At 45.0% G+C, this 16,610-nt stretch overlaps 1 protein-coding gene across 5 annotated transcripts in view; it reads right to left on the reverse strand.

Annotated features, from left to right (window-relative positions):
• Positions 1–16,104, reverse strand: part of CHAF1A (chromatin assembly factor 1 subunit A) — a 42,718-nt gene extending 26,614 nt beyond the window's left edge. For 2 of the 5 annotated variants that reach the window (XM_081320912.1, XM_081320909.1), the window contains exons 1-4: positions 15,921–16,104; positions 13,857–13,911; positions 8,461–9,224; positions 1,066–1,122 (exon numbers count right to left, since the gene is read on the reverse strand). In XM_081320912.1, the coding sequence (XP_081177038.1) occupies positions 1,066–1,122; positions 8,461–9,224; positions 13,857–13,905 (870 nt within the window). In that variant the 5' untranslated portion in view covers positions 13,906–13,911; positions 15,921–16,104. Of the gene's footprint in view, positions 1–1,065; positions 1,123–8,460; positions 9,899–13,856; positions 13,940–15,920 lie in introns of those variants that run through there. The other 3 variants (XM_081320911.1, XM_081320908.1, XM_081320910.1) reach the window with 2 other exon arrangements.
• Between the last annotated feature and the right edge of the window lie 506 nt (positions 16,105–16,610).

The raw sequence follows: 16,610 nt of genomic DNA on the forward strand, positions 1-16,610 counted from the left end.
CAAAGCAGTCAGATTAGGACAGGGGTAGGCAAGCTTGGCTCTTTGATGACTCCTGGACTTCATCTCCCAGAATTCCTCAGCCAGGCATGGCTCAGCTTGGAAACCTCTCCCTTTCCCCTCGGCGTGGCTGGCTCAGGAATTCTGGGAGTTGAAGTCCACGAGTCATAAAGCAGCTTAGGCCAGGGGTAGGCAACCTTGGCTCCTTTATGACTCGTGGACTTCAACTCCCAGAATTCCTGAGCCAGCATGGAGACCTCTCCGTTTCCCCTCAGCGTGGCTGGCTCAGGAATTCTGGGAGTTGAAGTCCACCAGTCATCCAAGAGCCAAGCTTGCCTACCCCTGGTTTAGCAGGTGTCTTGCTTTGATTGGTAGTTACAGCATCCAAACACTAGAACAGCCAACCCCCCAAACAGACTAAAACAGGTGATGTCCCAATATCTCTGGATATTGCCAAGTATTTTATCCATGAATACCTGGAAGATATGAGATGATGGAAAAGGCCTTTTAAGTCAGGCCACATTCCATCTGATTTAAGATCGTCTTCCACGGAATTTAGATCTTTTCTGGCCTGGCTGGAGATGTTGGCATAGATAAGAAACTAGGGCTTTTTCTGCCTGCAGGTAGCTCTGCCGAGCTGTTGCGGTGGACAATATTTACAATTAGGGAGGTGCGTGCCTGAAAAATGGGGTGGGACAAGCACTTCAGACCTCAAATAAATAGAAAATGTCTGTTACTGATTAAAGCAGATATTTCTCGGGCTTCTGGGCTTGGACAGCCAGAGTGCCAAAGTAACTGGTTATGTGTCATCATCTCTTAGCAACCAGAGATCATTCTTCTTCAGGATGGTGACTGATCATTAAAGTAGCTCAAATTTTAGTGGGCTTTCGTGAAAGCTTTACAAAAAAACAAAAAACAAAGCACCCCCCCCCCTCAGGCTGCTTCAGTGATGATCAAAAAGAGATTGTCATTAAAACCACTTAATGCTGCCTTCCACATCGCTTTCTAAGGCCTGAACACTTTCAGTTGTCATCAAGCGAATTCAGTTAGTCAGCGGAGTCATCTCACCCTTTGTAGCTTGAGTTTCTCCTTCTCCTCCGAACTTCGATGCACTTTTGGAGAAGCCTGAAATAGCAAGGATGGAGCAAGTTATGCCACCAGCACTTCTTTAAGCAATCAAAACCGAGACTAGGATTTATACAGAGCACAAATCATAATTACATAGAATGTTATTGCTTGACACCTGCCTTTCTGCAAGCCGTAACTTACAGCATAATTCAACAAACTTTAGTTAAGGGAATTCTGGCTTAGCATGAGTTAGACCCGTGGTGGCGAACCTATGGTACGCGTGCCACAGGTAGCACGCAGAGGTGCCCCCTCTGTGGGCACGCCCCAGTCCTAGGCCTTCAGCTGGGTTTTATAGAACTTTTTCGCTTTAGGCCTCCGCTGCCGTGTGCAAAAAAAAAAAAAGTTCAATCAGTCAATTTCAACTTTTCATCTTGCAAAGTTGGAACTGATTGACTGAACTTTTTAGTCCCATCCAGTCTGCCGTTACCATTGCAGCCACACCCGCCCAATAGGCCACGCCCACCTGGCACCCAACGAGACATAAGTGGGTTTGGGTTGCAGTCTTGGCACTCGGTCTCTAAAAGGTTCGCCATCCCTGAGTTAGACCAAAGAGTCACTTTTGGCATGTTAAAAGACGGACAGATAGATTACGGCGTAATGCAAGGGATCTGATTTCCTCATCTGTTCTTTAAGGAAACAGGGGAAGCACAGAGTCAGCTGAGGTTAGAGTCATTGTTTTCTAGCTATTTTCAGAAATCATAATACAAAAAAAGCTGAATTTTAGGTAAGATATATTAGAAAAGCAACTCTGACACATGAAGTGTCAAAAGGCAGGACAAGAGCAACGGATGGAAACTCATCGAGGACAGAAGCAACCTAGAACTAAGGAGAAACTTCCTGACAGTGAGGACAATTAAACAGCGGAACAACCTGCTTCCAGAAGCTGTGAATGCTCCAACACTGGAAGTTCTTAAGAAGAGACTGGACACCCATTTGTCTGAAATGGTGTAAGCTTTCCTGCCTGAGCAGGGGGTTGGACTAGATGACCTCCAAGGTCCCTTCCAACTTCACTATTATGATTATGATTAAGTCTGCAATGAATTCCAGCCCTACAACGTGGATAAGAAAACCTAAAAGCGATCAGAGTTGGGCTGGCACTACATCTCCCACAATTCTTACTTAGCACCTACTTATGACCACAACGGAGCCTCGAATTTTGGTTTTAAGTCATTGGGGTCGTAAGTCGAGGCACCAAGTGACCGGACTCACAACTTACAACCATTTTTATAACAACCATCAGCCGAGTCACCATGCTGTAAAGTGAACGCAAAAATCTATATAAATAAGATACAAGTTCCGTTTTATCATCACGGCAAATAGGCAAACTAAACACACTTATCTGAATTGGGTTTGAAATCGAAATGTTTTGGAGGGTGATGAATAGAGATTATGTTCTGCAATGCTTGAGGACCCAGATTGTTGGGGGCAATTAAGCTGACTTTGTAATAATGCCGCTTGGGGTGTGTGTGTGAAAGCCCTAATAAGCAGGCATATACATAGAATGAAGGCTACTGCTAAGCTTGTAAGCCGCCCTGAGTCTTCGGAGAAGGGCGGGATATAAATGGAATTAAAATAAAAATAAAATAAAAATCTTTCAAATGAAAAAAATAGCCCCACCTCCCAATTCTAGTTGTATGGAATGAGAAAACATACCCGTTTAACTTTAAACCTTTTAACTTTAAACGGGGCCAGGAGAAAAGCTATATTTCGGATTGCAGCAAAGAACTAACCCAACACAACTTGATCTGAATTTATACCCTGGTAAGAATCTTCCCCAATTCTTTCCATGAAGCTTGTTAATTCCAGCCCTGGACCCATGAGTTGTTGAAGAACAAGAACAAAAAAGGCAGTAAACCAACTTAGGATTGGCACAAGTGCAAACTGTCCTGGCACCACGGCTTCTCCCTCCAAGACTTTCCCATTCTTATTTGAAATCAAGAAAACAAGACTTGCCAGTTAACTACGTTTTGGCCAACAGAACAGTTCAGGTCTTTGTTTCAAACGAAGGAACAGCAACAAACAAATCCCAAAGGCCTGCGAGTAAACTATTTCCCAGAAACCAATACAGGACGCTTTAAGTATGAGCTGGAGAGCTTCATAATATAATAGGTATCTTGAAACAAAACCCACACACGTACACAACAGGCAATATGCCACATTACGCAGGCAATTCAGAGACAAAACAAAACAGAGCAGTTTTTTAATACACACACACACACACACACACACACACACACACACACACACTGCAATACAGGACCACTTTGGAGAAGTTGAAATGCAACATACCAATTTGTGCAATACACTATGACAGCATCTCTAACCCTTGGCTCATATTCAGTGGATCCAGCTGCCTGTCTGCTTATGGAGTTAGGAATGTAATTTTCAAGCCTTTTGAGTGTTTCTGCTATAAAGGGGAAGGTTTTAAGGAGCAAAAAGTATGGTTTTAGCGTAGCAGAACATAGCCACAGGTGTCTACTAGTTAGCAGTAGATGCCTTTTGTGTAAATTTCATTTCACATTGTACAGGAAGACATTTAGCAACTGGAGTTTGGGCTTTTCTGATGCCCATAGCCCTTGACTTGCAACCATTCATTTAGCGACCATTCAAATCATAACAGCGGTGAAAAAAAAGGACAGGACCGTTTTTCGTATTTTTCCAGTGTGGCAGCATCTCCATGGTCATGATTAGAATTCGGATGCTTGGCAACTGGCACGTATTTATGACGGCTGCCCTGTTCGGGGTCACGTGATCACCATTTGTAACGTTCCAGCTGGCTTCCAACAAGCAAAGTCAATGGGGGAAGCGACTTGCTTAATGAGTGCATGATTCACTTAACTGTCGCAAAAAAGATAAAATAATAATAATAATAATAATAATAATAATAATAATAATAATAATAATAATAATAATAATAATAATAGTAGTAGTAGTAGTAGTAGTTGGAAATGACCTTGGAGGTCATCTAGTCCAACCCCCTGCTCAGGCAGGAAACCCTACACCATTTCAGACAAATGGCTGTCCAGTCTCTTCTTAAAAACCTCCAGTATTGGAGCATTCACCGCTTCTGGAGGCAGGTTGTTCCATTGGTTAATTGTCCTCACTGTCAGGAAATTTCTGCTTAGTTCTAGGTTGCTTCTCTCCTTGACTAGTTTCCATCCATTACTTCTTGTCCTGCCTTCAGGCGCTTTAGAGAATAGCTTGACTGCCTCTTCTTTGGGGCAGCCCCTGAGATATTAGAACACTGCTATCATGTCCCCCCTCGTCCTTCTCTTCATTAGACTAGACATGCCCAATTCCAGCAACCGTTCCTTGTATGTTTTACCCTCCAGCCCACTGATCATCTTTGTTTTAAAATGAGGCACAACTCACTAACAACTGCCTTGCTTAGCAACAGGATTTGGGGGCTGAATTGTGGTTGTAAACGAAGAGTGTACATCTGTTGACTTAGCACTACGTTCTCTATAGACCAGGGGTGTCAAACTTGCAACGTCACATGACGTGTCGCGACGTATCGTTGACTTTTTTTTTTCCATTGCTGGCAACGGGGTGGGCGCAGTTTTTCTATGATGCATCTGGCCCGCGGGCGGGCAGTTTGACACCCCTGCTATAGAACTTTCTAGAGAAAAACAAACCCTAAAACCCAAACCTATCAGGCTGTATTGTAGCACACAATCCTCTTATTCCTCACCTAGTAATTTTTGGCTGGTAGCTCAGACATTCCTACAAAGGAATTTCCGAATTGTTTCCTGAAATATTTTTTTTTTAAAAAAAGTACCGAGTCGCATCATTCCCCTAGAAAGTTATCTATAAATAGTATTTAATTGCCATAATCTCTGGGATTAAAAGGAAATTCCACACCACAACCTGTTCACTTGGGGCTGTTTCCTTCCCTATCATGCCTATCTGTTCTGTGGAACAGCTAGTTCTATGGAAACTTCCTGTGGTTTACTCCAGGGAAACGGAAGTTTTTTTTTTATTAAAGAGTTTTACAAAAAAAAAATTTTTACAATACATATCCCCAAAACCACCCCCCTTCCCCCCCACTTCCCAGAGCTGAATACAGGGTTATAGATATAATAATCATATTCTAACTAAGATAATCCATTATAAAATTAATCAAATTCATAATGTGCTTTAACTATGTGCTTTAACTATTGCTAAGCACATTGGTTTGTGCTTAAATTGTAAGCCGCCCTGAGTCTTCGGAGAAGGGCGGGATATAAATGGGATTAAAATAAAAATAAATAAATAAATAAAAAATAAAACTCCCCTTTAACATACATTCAAATTATTAAAAACATAATAATAACTTAAACAAAAATATAATCAATACTAATACTAAAATTAATAACAATCTAAAATCTACTCATAAGCTAAATGGAACTTTTTAGTCCCATACTTATTCTGAATATAATCTATCCATCTCCTCCAAACTGAAATATATCTTTCTTGCGAGTGATCCTTCAAAAAAGCAGAAATCTTAGACATTTCTGCAAGATTCGATACCTTAAGTACCCATTCTTCTATAGTAGGCAAACTATCCTTCTTCCAATATTGTCCCACTAGTAACCGTGCGGAAACGGAAGTTTTTGAGGCTTTGTGCTCAACGGGGCACACTTGCTGTGTTAATTTTTCTTTTATGAACACTAATGCCATATCGACAGTTGATTTAGTTTAGTAGTTAAAACAACAGGCTAGAAACTAGGAGATCATGAGTTCTAGTCCTGTCCTGGGCAGGAATCCAGGCGGGTGGCCTTGGATCAGTCACTTTCAGCCCTAGGAAGGAAGCAACGGCAACCACTTCTGAAATTTTGGGGGAAAAAAAAAGGGCAGAGACTTATCCAGGCAGAGTCAACGCTGACTGGAAGGCGAGTGCCCACGCAAACACTTTCTTAATACAGTGCACTGCCTCCACTGCAGATTTTCAAGATGTCACTCAAACCGTATTCCTTCTTGCGCCATAAAATCCATGCTCATTCTCCAGATCAAATCCAATCCTTGCAACAGGTCGAGGCCAGCTCAGAGCCGTTTTCGTTGCTGGGAGTCAGGCAGCATATAAATTTAATAAATTATTATTCTACGGAAGGGCTCAGATTTGATACGTTTTCTAATCCTATGTGTTAACTGTGAAAACATTTCCATTCTGTGTTATTTTTCCCACAGAAATATCCAGAAAATGTTTTCCAGTTTTTAAAAGGGTGCTTTCTTGTAGAACTGTTGAAACCCTTTCATAAAAGATCTTATCACACTTAGCAAGAAGCCAAAATCAATTTCCAAGTTAAAAAAAAAGCATCATCATATCCCATAGTATCTTAGCAGGCTTCTCTCCATGCAAGAGTTTTTTTCAGAAGAGAAAGAAAACTTACAAGATTTTGCTACAACAATGGAAATGGAAAAGATAATTTTATTTTGCTACAACAATGGAAATGGAAAAGATAATTTTATTTTACAGGGCTTCCAAACAAACTTGAAGATAGTCAAGGAGAGAAGCAACCTAGAACTAAGGAGAAACTTCCTGATAGTTAGAACAATTAACCAGTGGAACTCCTTGCCTCCAGAAGTGTTGAATGCTCCAACACTGGAAGTTTTTAAGAAGAGACTGGACAGCCAGTTTGTCTGAAATGGTATAGGGTTTCCTGCCTGAGCAGGGGGTTGGACTAGATGACCTCCAAGGTCCCTTCCAACTTATTATTATAAGAAAGCAGATCTAACAAAATGGATTGTAGAGCAGCCAGGAGAATCATTAGAGATTGGGAGACAAAAAACGGACATCCTACTTAACTTGTCTTTCCAATTCCCAACATCATTTACAAAAATATAGGAAGAATCCCCTGGCAAGCTGAACACACTGACTCAGAAAGCTACTTGGCAAAAGAAGAGAATTAGAGTTAGATTCAAGAGATTTAATGCGACTTACCAGATGGAGTACTATATGATTAAACACCGGTTTGAATATGGTTTAAAGAATAGATAAATTATGGACATAAAAGAGCCCTACAGTGAGTGGGATAAAATATACAAGTTGTCGTGATTCAGGGTCAGCCTGTGGGTTCGACAGTTGGGTCGGGCGACTCAGAGGAGGAGGGGGGTGTTGAAGACCTTGCTGAGGGGTTTGAAGATCTTGCTGATGATTGCCCTCAGGCAGGCCCCTCCCACTTGGTCACCATGGAGACCCAGCTGTATGAGCCTGACAGTGTGGATGAAGATGACCCACAGCTGGCCCTGTTCAAGGACGCCCGACGCAGGAGGCAGTCAATTAGGAGTAAACAGAGGAAGGCATTGGGGCTTCTCGGAAGGAGGGAGAGAGAAGCCACGCCCTGAACTCTTTATAAAGGGAATGTGTGGGGAGGGCTGGTTTGCTGAAAGCAACCGCTCGGATAGTGTTTCAAAGCTCCTGTATCTTGGTTCGTGTCTTGTTTGTTTTTGTAGTAATAAATGTGGCAGACGTTATTCCAGCCTCTTGCCGTTTGTAAAGGGGTCGTCCCTGCTTTTGTTGCAGGGCTGGTAGCAGGCTGGTACAGAACACAAGTAGTATAGTATTTTTTATATGAAATGTAAAAATATTGGGATGGTGTAAGTGAATGAAAAGTTTGGATATTTAAAGGCAATTAACTTTGGGAAAATTATGACTGGTAAGAGTAATCTAAATACATACACACACACACACACACACAACTCACCAGCTCAGGTCTAAGGCTGGCAGCTGAGACCAGCCCATCCACTCAAAACACACCCCCACCCAATCAGAACACACCCACCATTCAAAACACACTCCCACCCAATCAGAACACACTTAATCCCCCACCCAATCAGAGCACACCTCCACCCACAGAACACACCCCCTCTGGCAGTTTAAAAAAGAGGAACAAACAGCCACATGCTTCTCCCAGAAGAAGGAAGCAGAAGCCACCAACCTGATCTGATGACGGATGGGATTCCGTCGAAACGTCGCCCCTACACCTTTAGTTCTACGCGGGGAAAAACCCAAATAACCAAAGATCCATATATATATATATATATATATATATATATATATATATATATATATATATATATATATATATATATATATATATATATATATATATATATATATATATATATATATATATATGTCACAAAAGGGGATCACATGACCCCAGGACGCTGCAACCATCACAAATGTGAGCCTGTGGCCAAGCCTCTAAAATTTGATCCCGTGACTGATGCTGCAATGCTGGTGTGAAAAACCATCATAGATCCCTTTTTTCACTGCTGTTGTAACTCTGAGCGGTCACTAAAAGGACTCCGTTATATTTACCATGGTGTGGCTTTCCTGAAGCGGATACCAACCTTCCAAAGCGGTGTTGAAGCAGCTATTGGAGTAACGTCGTGCTCCTTGGTAACCGGAGACTCGGGAGAGCTGGTGAGAGAGAGAGAACTCGAGGAGGAATTTGTACAAGGCGTGTCCTCTTCGGGACAAGACTCCATGGTTTCGTTTTCGGAAGGTGCGCTCCGTTCCAAAGCTGCAGCTTGAGGAGATCTCGTGGCCAAGATGTCCTCCAGAACCACGACCGGCATTTTCCGTTCAAATATGACATTCTGAGGTTTATCCTCCTTGGGAATGTTGGTTTCAATCCCGGCTGACCCCGCACTTGGAAGTTCCTTATCTGTTACATCTAAGCAAGTTTCTAAACAAGGATCTAGCTGGGTGTCACAAGAGGAATTTGGGGAACCGGCCTGGCCTTCTTCCTCCTTCGGGGTTTCCCCCAAAGATGCTACTCTGATGTTGGAATGGATGGCGCCCGTGTTCTCATTCGGTCTGTCAGGTGGGTCGTCTGTCAAGTCTATTAAGAGCGGAGACTGACTTGCATCCTTCTTTTTGCTTTTCTGCACAAAGTTATCCAGAGGACCCTTGCCATTGACCAGTTGTGGAACGTGTGACTCCGACGCTTCCTCGCAACTGTTTTCCACATTGTCCGATAACAGATGCGGTGAGGCAGGGTGGGATGTGTTTTGATGGAGGACGTGCTGCACGCTCCTGGCTTTCTTCACTTCGGGGTTTGTGTCGTGTTTCTCCTTTGGTATGGGATTCAAGCGCTTGAAGGGCAGTCGAGCTGGAATAATGATCAATAAAATGAATATTATCGTTATGTAATTTGTATGGCTGCCCATCACGTCTAAGCAGCTCACAACAGATAAAAGCAACGATCCGATAAAACCGGTTTAAAACAAACCAACATGCAAATCATTTTAAAAGAACTGCGATCAGCAGCAGCATCCGTTATTTTATCCGCTCAGTCCATGGGGTGGTTTGCAATTATTTTTATTTCCTACCTCAAGTTACTTGTGTGTAAGGTCCATCACCTTTATAAAAATGGAAAATTAAACAACCAGCATCACACTATTTCCTATATGGGTTAGAGAACTTGATTCCTTGGGCATGAAAGCTGATTTTGAGCCAGTCTCTCTCTCTCTCTCTCAGCCCAACTCACCTCAAAGAGTGGTTGTTCTCGGGGAAATAAGGTATTAGGTATGTTCATGAGCTGTGGTGATGCAGTGGTTAGAAAGCAGCATTGCAGGCTAACTCTGCTCACTGCCAGTAGTTCGATCCTCACGGGCTCAAGGTTGACTCAGCCTCCCATCCTCCCAAGGTCAGTAAAATGAGGACCCAGATTGCTGGGGCCAATACGTTGACTCTGTAAAGTACTGTGAAGCGGGATGTAAGTCTAAGTGCTATTGCTGTATTTGCCACCTTGAGTTATACAAAACGACTGAATAAAAAAGTAATGAGGTTAATAATTCTTACTTCAAAATATATACCTTTCTGGCACAGGACAGTCCCTTGACATCTGACCAAGAAAGGAATCTTGTAGTGGGGAAAAAAATGCTCACTAAAAGCTACAAGCTCCTTAAAAAGGAAAATGCCACACTGGGGATCATGAATGGAATCTGTCAACATTTATCACTCTTGTACAAATGTTCGATAAAGAGACTACTATCAAAATAAGGCAACTAAATGGTGTTAAGACAGATTCAGAACCTTTTTCTTTAGACGGACTATCGCCAATGTCATCAAAAGCTTTAGAGCAGGGGTAGGCAACATGGCTGGCTCAGGAATTCTGGGAGTTGAAGTCCACGAATCATAAAAAGAGCCAAGGTTGCCTACCCCTGCTTTGGAGGATTATCACACAAGCTAAAAATCGGCAACAGAAAGCCTGCAGATATTACACATACGTCGTTCTCAACTGACATCCAAGCTTCACGCAAAGTTTCAAATTAAACATTTTATTTTTCAAGACCATAAATTGACATTGTGGCCAAATCCCTGGAGATCTTTTGTGTTCCCACCTAGACAAATAATATTTTAGTTGCTTGACACCCATATCCGGGGCTACTTAAATTGTCAAGCTTCTTCCAAGCAGAATTCTAAACAGGGTTTCTCATTAGCAAGTTTTATTGAGAAAAGACGGGATGGCAAGAATTCTAGCCACAGAACCGTCTCCCATTTAAAACAATCTAGTTTCATGTATACTGTGGCAGTGTGTATACGTAGTGAAATGTGGCCTGGAGTCACAGAGGGAAGGGTGGCTTTCCAGAGGGCAGCAAAGCTTGGAAAGTCTGTTAGGAAGGGGGCAAAGACGGACCCTCCCTAACAGTTCACAGATCTTTATCTTTATCTTTATTAGACTTATATACCGCCCTTCTCCCGTAGGACTCAGGGCAGTTCACAAGGTTTTTAAAATAACAATACAACAATTACAAAAAATAAGAACAGTTAAAATGATTACATTTAAACCTTGAATAAATATAAAACCCCAATTAAAATCCAATTAAAACCCCAATTAATACTCTCAGTCCAGGCCAGAAAGCTCAAAGAGCCAAGTCTTCAGGTCCCGGCGGAATGAGCGAAGGTCATTTACCTTATAACATATATATATATATATATATATATATATATATATATATATATATATATATATATATATATATATATATATATATATATATACACATATAACCCCATGTCTTGTTCTTGGTTTGTGGGGCCTGACAAAAGTTTCTGATTTCTTTCTACCTGCAATCCATCAGGGAGATAGATTTATTCACTAACGATAGAGAAGCTTGCAGTAGCTGTTAAGAGTACAGTCCCCAGATTCTTTGTCAGCCTGGCAACCGATATTTATGGATGTATTCTCACAGCCCATCAGTGGACCCTGGACCACAGACTACGGATAACTAAATTTGAATATGAGGAAAATGTCTGACAAATTTTTATAGTGTAAGGCTAAGGGGCCCACGGTTCAAATGTGGGCAACCTTTTTTCTCTTAAAATATTAGAAACTAGAGTCATTCGAAGTAATTAAAGAGTCTGAACAGGTACTTTAAAAAAAATGAGGTATAATTAAACCATGGAATTCACTTCTATCAAATGGAGCAATGGCAACTGGATAACTCTGAAGGGGGAATGAGACGAATTCAGGAAAAACAAAGAGGTTGAAGAATGTTAAAGGATGACAGATGCACATTATCATTAAAGCTTCTTAGTAGGAGTTAACTAGGGAACACAAGTGGGAGAGTATCACACTGGGCTTCCCACAGCATCTGCCCGAACAATGCGGGGGGAAAACACTGGATGAGAAAGGCTTTTGGTTTGAAACATGGAAAATTGGAGACAAAAGAAGTGCTTTCTGAGAGCACGTGTATCTTTCAAATCACCGGAGCCTTTTAGAACATAATTTAAATTTAAACCAAGCCTAGATTCTATTTACTGTAGTTTCTCATTCTGGAACAACTGTTTGATTCTGTCTTCATTTAGAAGGTAATAGTATTGAATGTTTAAATTGTATTTTGGCCTTTGGCTTTGTAAGCCACCCAGGAATCTATTAATAGCCATGCAAATGTATCCAAACATAATTGACAATTAAATTTATTACTATAAGACACAGAGAATGCTGTTAATTTAGCTCCAAATGGGAATTTTGACAAATTCAAAAACATAAAAGTATCAATACCAGCCATGAGTTTGGTAGTTCTGTATCCACATTTTCTCCAGTACCTGAGGCAACTAATATAGCTGAATTCAGGCATAACATTAAGCCATATAATTGCTTCCTTTTGACTGTTATATGAACTAGGACACAGGCATTATTAAACCATGATTTAATACTGCTTAGTGACAGGAATGAACCCAACCTACTCTAGTTATTCCACATACTTACATAAATTATGACATAATGTAATGTTTGACCTGTTAATATGAGTCCTTAGATTCTTACAGTGAGCTATCATCACCCATCCCACAGCTCAAGCAACTACATAGTCCTTGACTTACAACCATTTGTTTAGTGACCAAAGTTCTAGCGGCACTAATTTATGGCCATTTTTCAGACTTGGAACCGTTGCAGCATCAACATAGTCACACGATCAAAATTTACACACTTGGAAACTGGCATGTATTTATGGCAGTCGCAGTGTCCCGGGGCCACGTGATCTCCTTTTGCAACCTTCTGACAAGAAAAGTCAATGAGGAAGCCAGAGTCACTTAACAACTGCAATGGTTCACTTAATAACTGTGGCAAGAAAGGTCATAAAATGGGGCAAAATTCACTTAACGGTCTCACTTAGCAACAGAAATTTTTGGGCTCAATTTTGATTGTAAGCTGAGGACTACCAGTATTTATTTATTTATTATTGGGACTTATATGTCGCCCTATCTCCCGAAGGACTCAGGGCGGCTAACAACAATAAAACACAATACAAATGTTAACAAAAAGATTAAACTAACAAGCCCCAGTGATAAAATATTAAAAACTTTTTTTTAAAAAAAACTCTATTGTCAGTCCAGGTCAGCCTGATGGAAAAGAAATGTTTTAAGGCCGCGACGAAAGGACCGGAAATCCGGGGCCATCCAGAGCTCAAGGGGGAGTTGGTCCCATAGGGCTGGCGCTCCCACAGAGAAGGCCCTCCCTCTGGGGGTCGCCAGCCGACATTGTCTAGCCGACGGCACCCTGAGGAGGCCCTCCCTGTGTGAGCGCACCGGGCGATGGGAAGTCGTTCCTGGCAGCAGACGGTCCTGCAAATATCCCGGGCCTAAGCCATGTAGGGCTTTAAAGGTAAGTACCAGCACCTTAAATCTCATCCGGAGGGCAACCGGTAACCAATGCAGCTCACGCAGGAGGGGTGTAATATGGGAGTATCGGGATGCTCCCATCACTACCCGCGCGGCCACATTCTGCACCAGCTGGAGCCTCCGGGTGGTCTTCAAGGGCAGCCCCATGTAGAGAGCATTGCAGTAATCTATAACGAGCGCATGAGTGACCGTACGTAGAGCATCTCGGTCCAGATAGGGGCACAACTGGCGCACCAGGCGAACCTGGGCAAATGCCCCCCTGACCACAACTCCTATATGCTCTTCAAAACTGCAGTTTTAAAGGAGACCCAGGCTCCTGGCTGCAGATGCACTAATGGGGACTATTCTCAAGTCGCTGACTAGATCAGCACTGTTCAGGACCGCAGTTCAACAAACCCAAGATGAATTAATATCCGCCACACCATTCAACAAAGTTAATAGCATAAAAGAACCGCCCTTCCCTTTGGGCCTTTGCATTCTAGTTTCTGCAAGTCTGTGAAAGGATAAAGGTAGGAAACACAGAATTGAATACAAACAGCATTACAAATCCAAGTAATAAGAAAAACATAAAAGGTTGAAAAAGCAGATTACATATTTGCAGAGAAAAACAAGTTACCTTGGATTAGCTTCCGGGCTGGAACTCCAGTTTTATTTCGACACTCCATAGTTGCCTAGCAAAGGCAGATAATAATGAAATTTCTGTAGATATTCAGAACAAATGTAATATTGTTCACCTCAGATTAACAACGGCCGTCGGCCTTCACCCATTCCTTCTTGTGATCACTCAGTTCTAGCCACCCCATGCCAAGTCCCCCTTATCATTAAACTACACACTACACACACACACACACACACAAACACATTAACAGTTTCTGTTTCTGATTCACCTATCAAGTACTGTACCTTGGTTGGATTTAGTTTAAATTTGCAAGCCATGATTGAAAGCGTTGAAGGAACCCCCGGGGTGCAGCATTTCAATGTGAAACCCCCACCCCGCCCCCCAGCATCCAATTTGGCTACTATTCTCCTCCCTGGGCCAATCCTCGCTTCCTTTGCTCAGTGCCCCCAGCTCTGTGACTTCTCCCCTGATGTGCAAGAGGGGTTTCCCCCAATACTTTTAACCTGTCCCAGGATTTAAGCCCTGCCCAGGGTTCACACAATGCCTCGAACCCCAGTCTCGAGCCTTCAGGTGAAGCCCTCCCCCCCCAAAGCTGATGAGGCCTCCGATCCAAGGCCCTTCTGCCCTCTTTGCGGCCCCTGCCTGCCTCAGTTTCCCCTCAGAGACCCCTACTACTTCTTGTTTCCCTTCAGAGGTCCCTGCCCACCGTGCTTCATTTCCCCTCAGCAACTCCTCCTCCCTGCCTCAGTTTCCCCTCAGAGACCCTCCTGCTTGCCTCAGTTTTGCTTCAAGAGCCCTTCCCTCCCTGCCTCCCTCCTGCCTTACAGAACCCCCCCTCTCCCTACCACCTCAGAGACCCCTCCCTCCTGCCTCAGTTTCCCTTTAGAGACCCCCTCCCTCCTGTCTCAGTTGCCTCAGAGACCCCTCCCCTCCCTGCCTCAGTTTCCCCCAGAAACCCCTCCCTCCTGCCTCAGTTCCCTTTAGAGACCCCTCTTCTCCCTGCCTGTTTCCCCCTCAGACCCCTGCCCTTCCTGCCTCAGTTTCCACTCACAGACCCCTCCCCTCCCTGTTTCCCCCAGAGACCCCTCTCCTCCCTGCCTCAGTTTCCCCAAGACCCCTGCCCTCCTTGCCTGTTTAGAGACCCCTCCCCTCCCTGCCTGTTTCCCCTCACAGACCCCTCCCCTCCCTGCCTCAGTTTCCACTCACAGACCCCTCCCCTCCCTGCCTGTTTCCCCCAGAGACCCCTCTCCACCCTGCCTCAGTTTCCCCCAGAATCCCCTCCCTCCTGCCTCAGTTCCCTTTAGAGACCCCTCTTCTCCCTGCCTGTTTCCCCCTCAGACCCCTGCCCTTCCTGCCTCAGTTTCCCCTCACAGACCCCTCCCCTCCCTGCCTCAGTTTCCCCGAGACCCCTGCCCTCCTTGCCTGTTTCCCTTTAGAGACCCCTCCCCTCCCTGCCTGTTTCCCCTCACAGACCCCTCCCCTCCCTGCCTCAGTTTCCCCTTCAGACTCCTGCCCTCCCTGCCTCAGTTTCCCTTTAGAGACCCCTCTTCTCCCTTCCTGTTTCCCCTCACAGGCCCCTCCCCTCCCTGCCTCAGTTTCCCCGAGACCCCTGCCCTCCTTGCCTGTTTCCCTTTAGAGACCCCTCCCCTCCCTGCCTGTTTCCCCTCACAGACCCCTCCCCTCCCTGCCTCAGTTTCCCCTTCAGACTCCTGCCCTCCCTGCCTCAGTTTCCCTTTAGAGACCCCTCTTCTCCCTTCCTGTTTCCCCTCACAGACCCCTCCCCTCCCTGCCTCAGTTTCCCCTTCAGACTCCTGCCCTCCCTGCCTCAGTTTCCCTTTAGAGACCCCTCTTCTCCCTTCCTGTTTCCCCTCACAGGCCCCTCCCCTCCCTGCCTCAGTTTCCCCCTCGGACCCCTGCCCTCCCTGCCTCAGTTTCCCCTCACAGAACTCTCCCCTCCCTGCCTCCGTTTCCCCTCAGTACCCGCTGAGAGACCCCCCCCCTCCTTTCCTTTTTCTTCCTTCCCCCCCGCCCCCCCTCCCGCGGCTCGCTCTAGCCCCTCACCTGCCCGAGGAGAAGAGCGGCCGGGCGGCGGGAAGCCGACGCTTCCCGTCACATCCCCGGGGACAGCGAAGCCTCGCCGCGGCCGGCCCCGTCCGGCTCGCCCTGCGCCCAACCGCCCGTCGGCTCGCTCGTATTTGGCGGGAGTTCGGCCGACCTTCGCGCTCCGGCGCCCTGATAGGGCGGGACGCCGCGCCCACGTGACCCTGCCGGCTGGGCGCGAGGGAGGGAGGCGCGCGGAGGGAGCGGGAAGCGGCGGCTCAGAGGTCTCGCGAGAACCAGGCCCGAACGCTCCGCCTGGCTCCGCCTCTCCCGGGAGGCTGTAGAGCAGGGGGTCTTCAAACTTGGCGCTTTGATGACTTGTGGACTTCAACTCCCAGAGTTCCTCAGCCAGCGTGCCTGGCTGAGGAATTCTGGGAGTTGAAGTCCACAAGTCATCAAAGGGCCAAGTTGGAAGACCCCTGAGAGAGAGAGAAAAAAAAAGCGACGCGTGTCTACTTCGGGGTCTGGAGAGGGGAATGAAGGAGGGAGGGAGGGGGGATCAAAGAGAGCGCTTTCTCTCGTCTGCAGCCGGGCGCCCGCCCGCTGCTGGGTGGCTTTGATCTTTCCAAATTTCCAGAAAAAGGGGCTGCATCCCAAGACTTGGGAAAGTGGGGGGGGGGAGGGGAGACAATTAACCAGTGGAACGACCTG

Source organism: Vipera berus (assembly GCF_964194415.1).
Source record: "Vipera berus genome assembly, chromosome: 1".
Lineage (NCBI taxonomy): Eukaryota > Metazoa > Chordata > Lepidosauria > Squamata > Viperidae > Vipera > Vipera berus.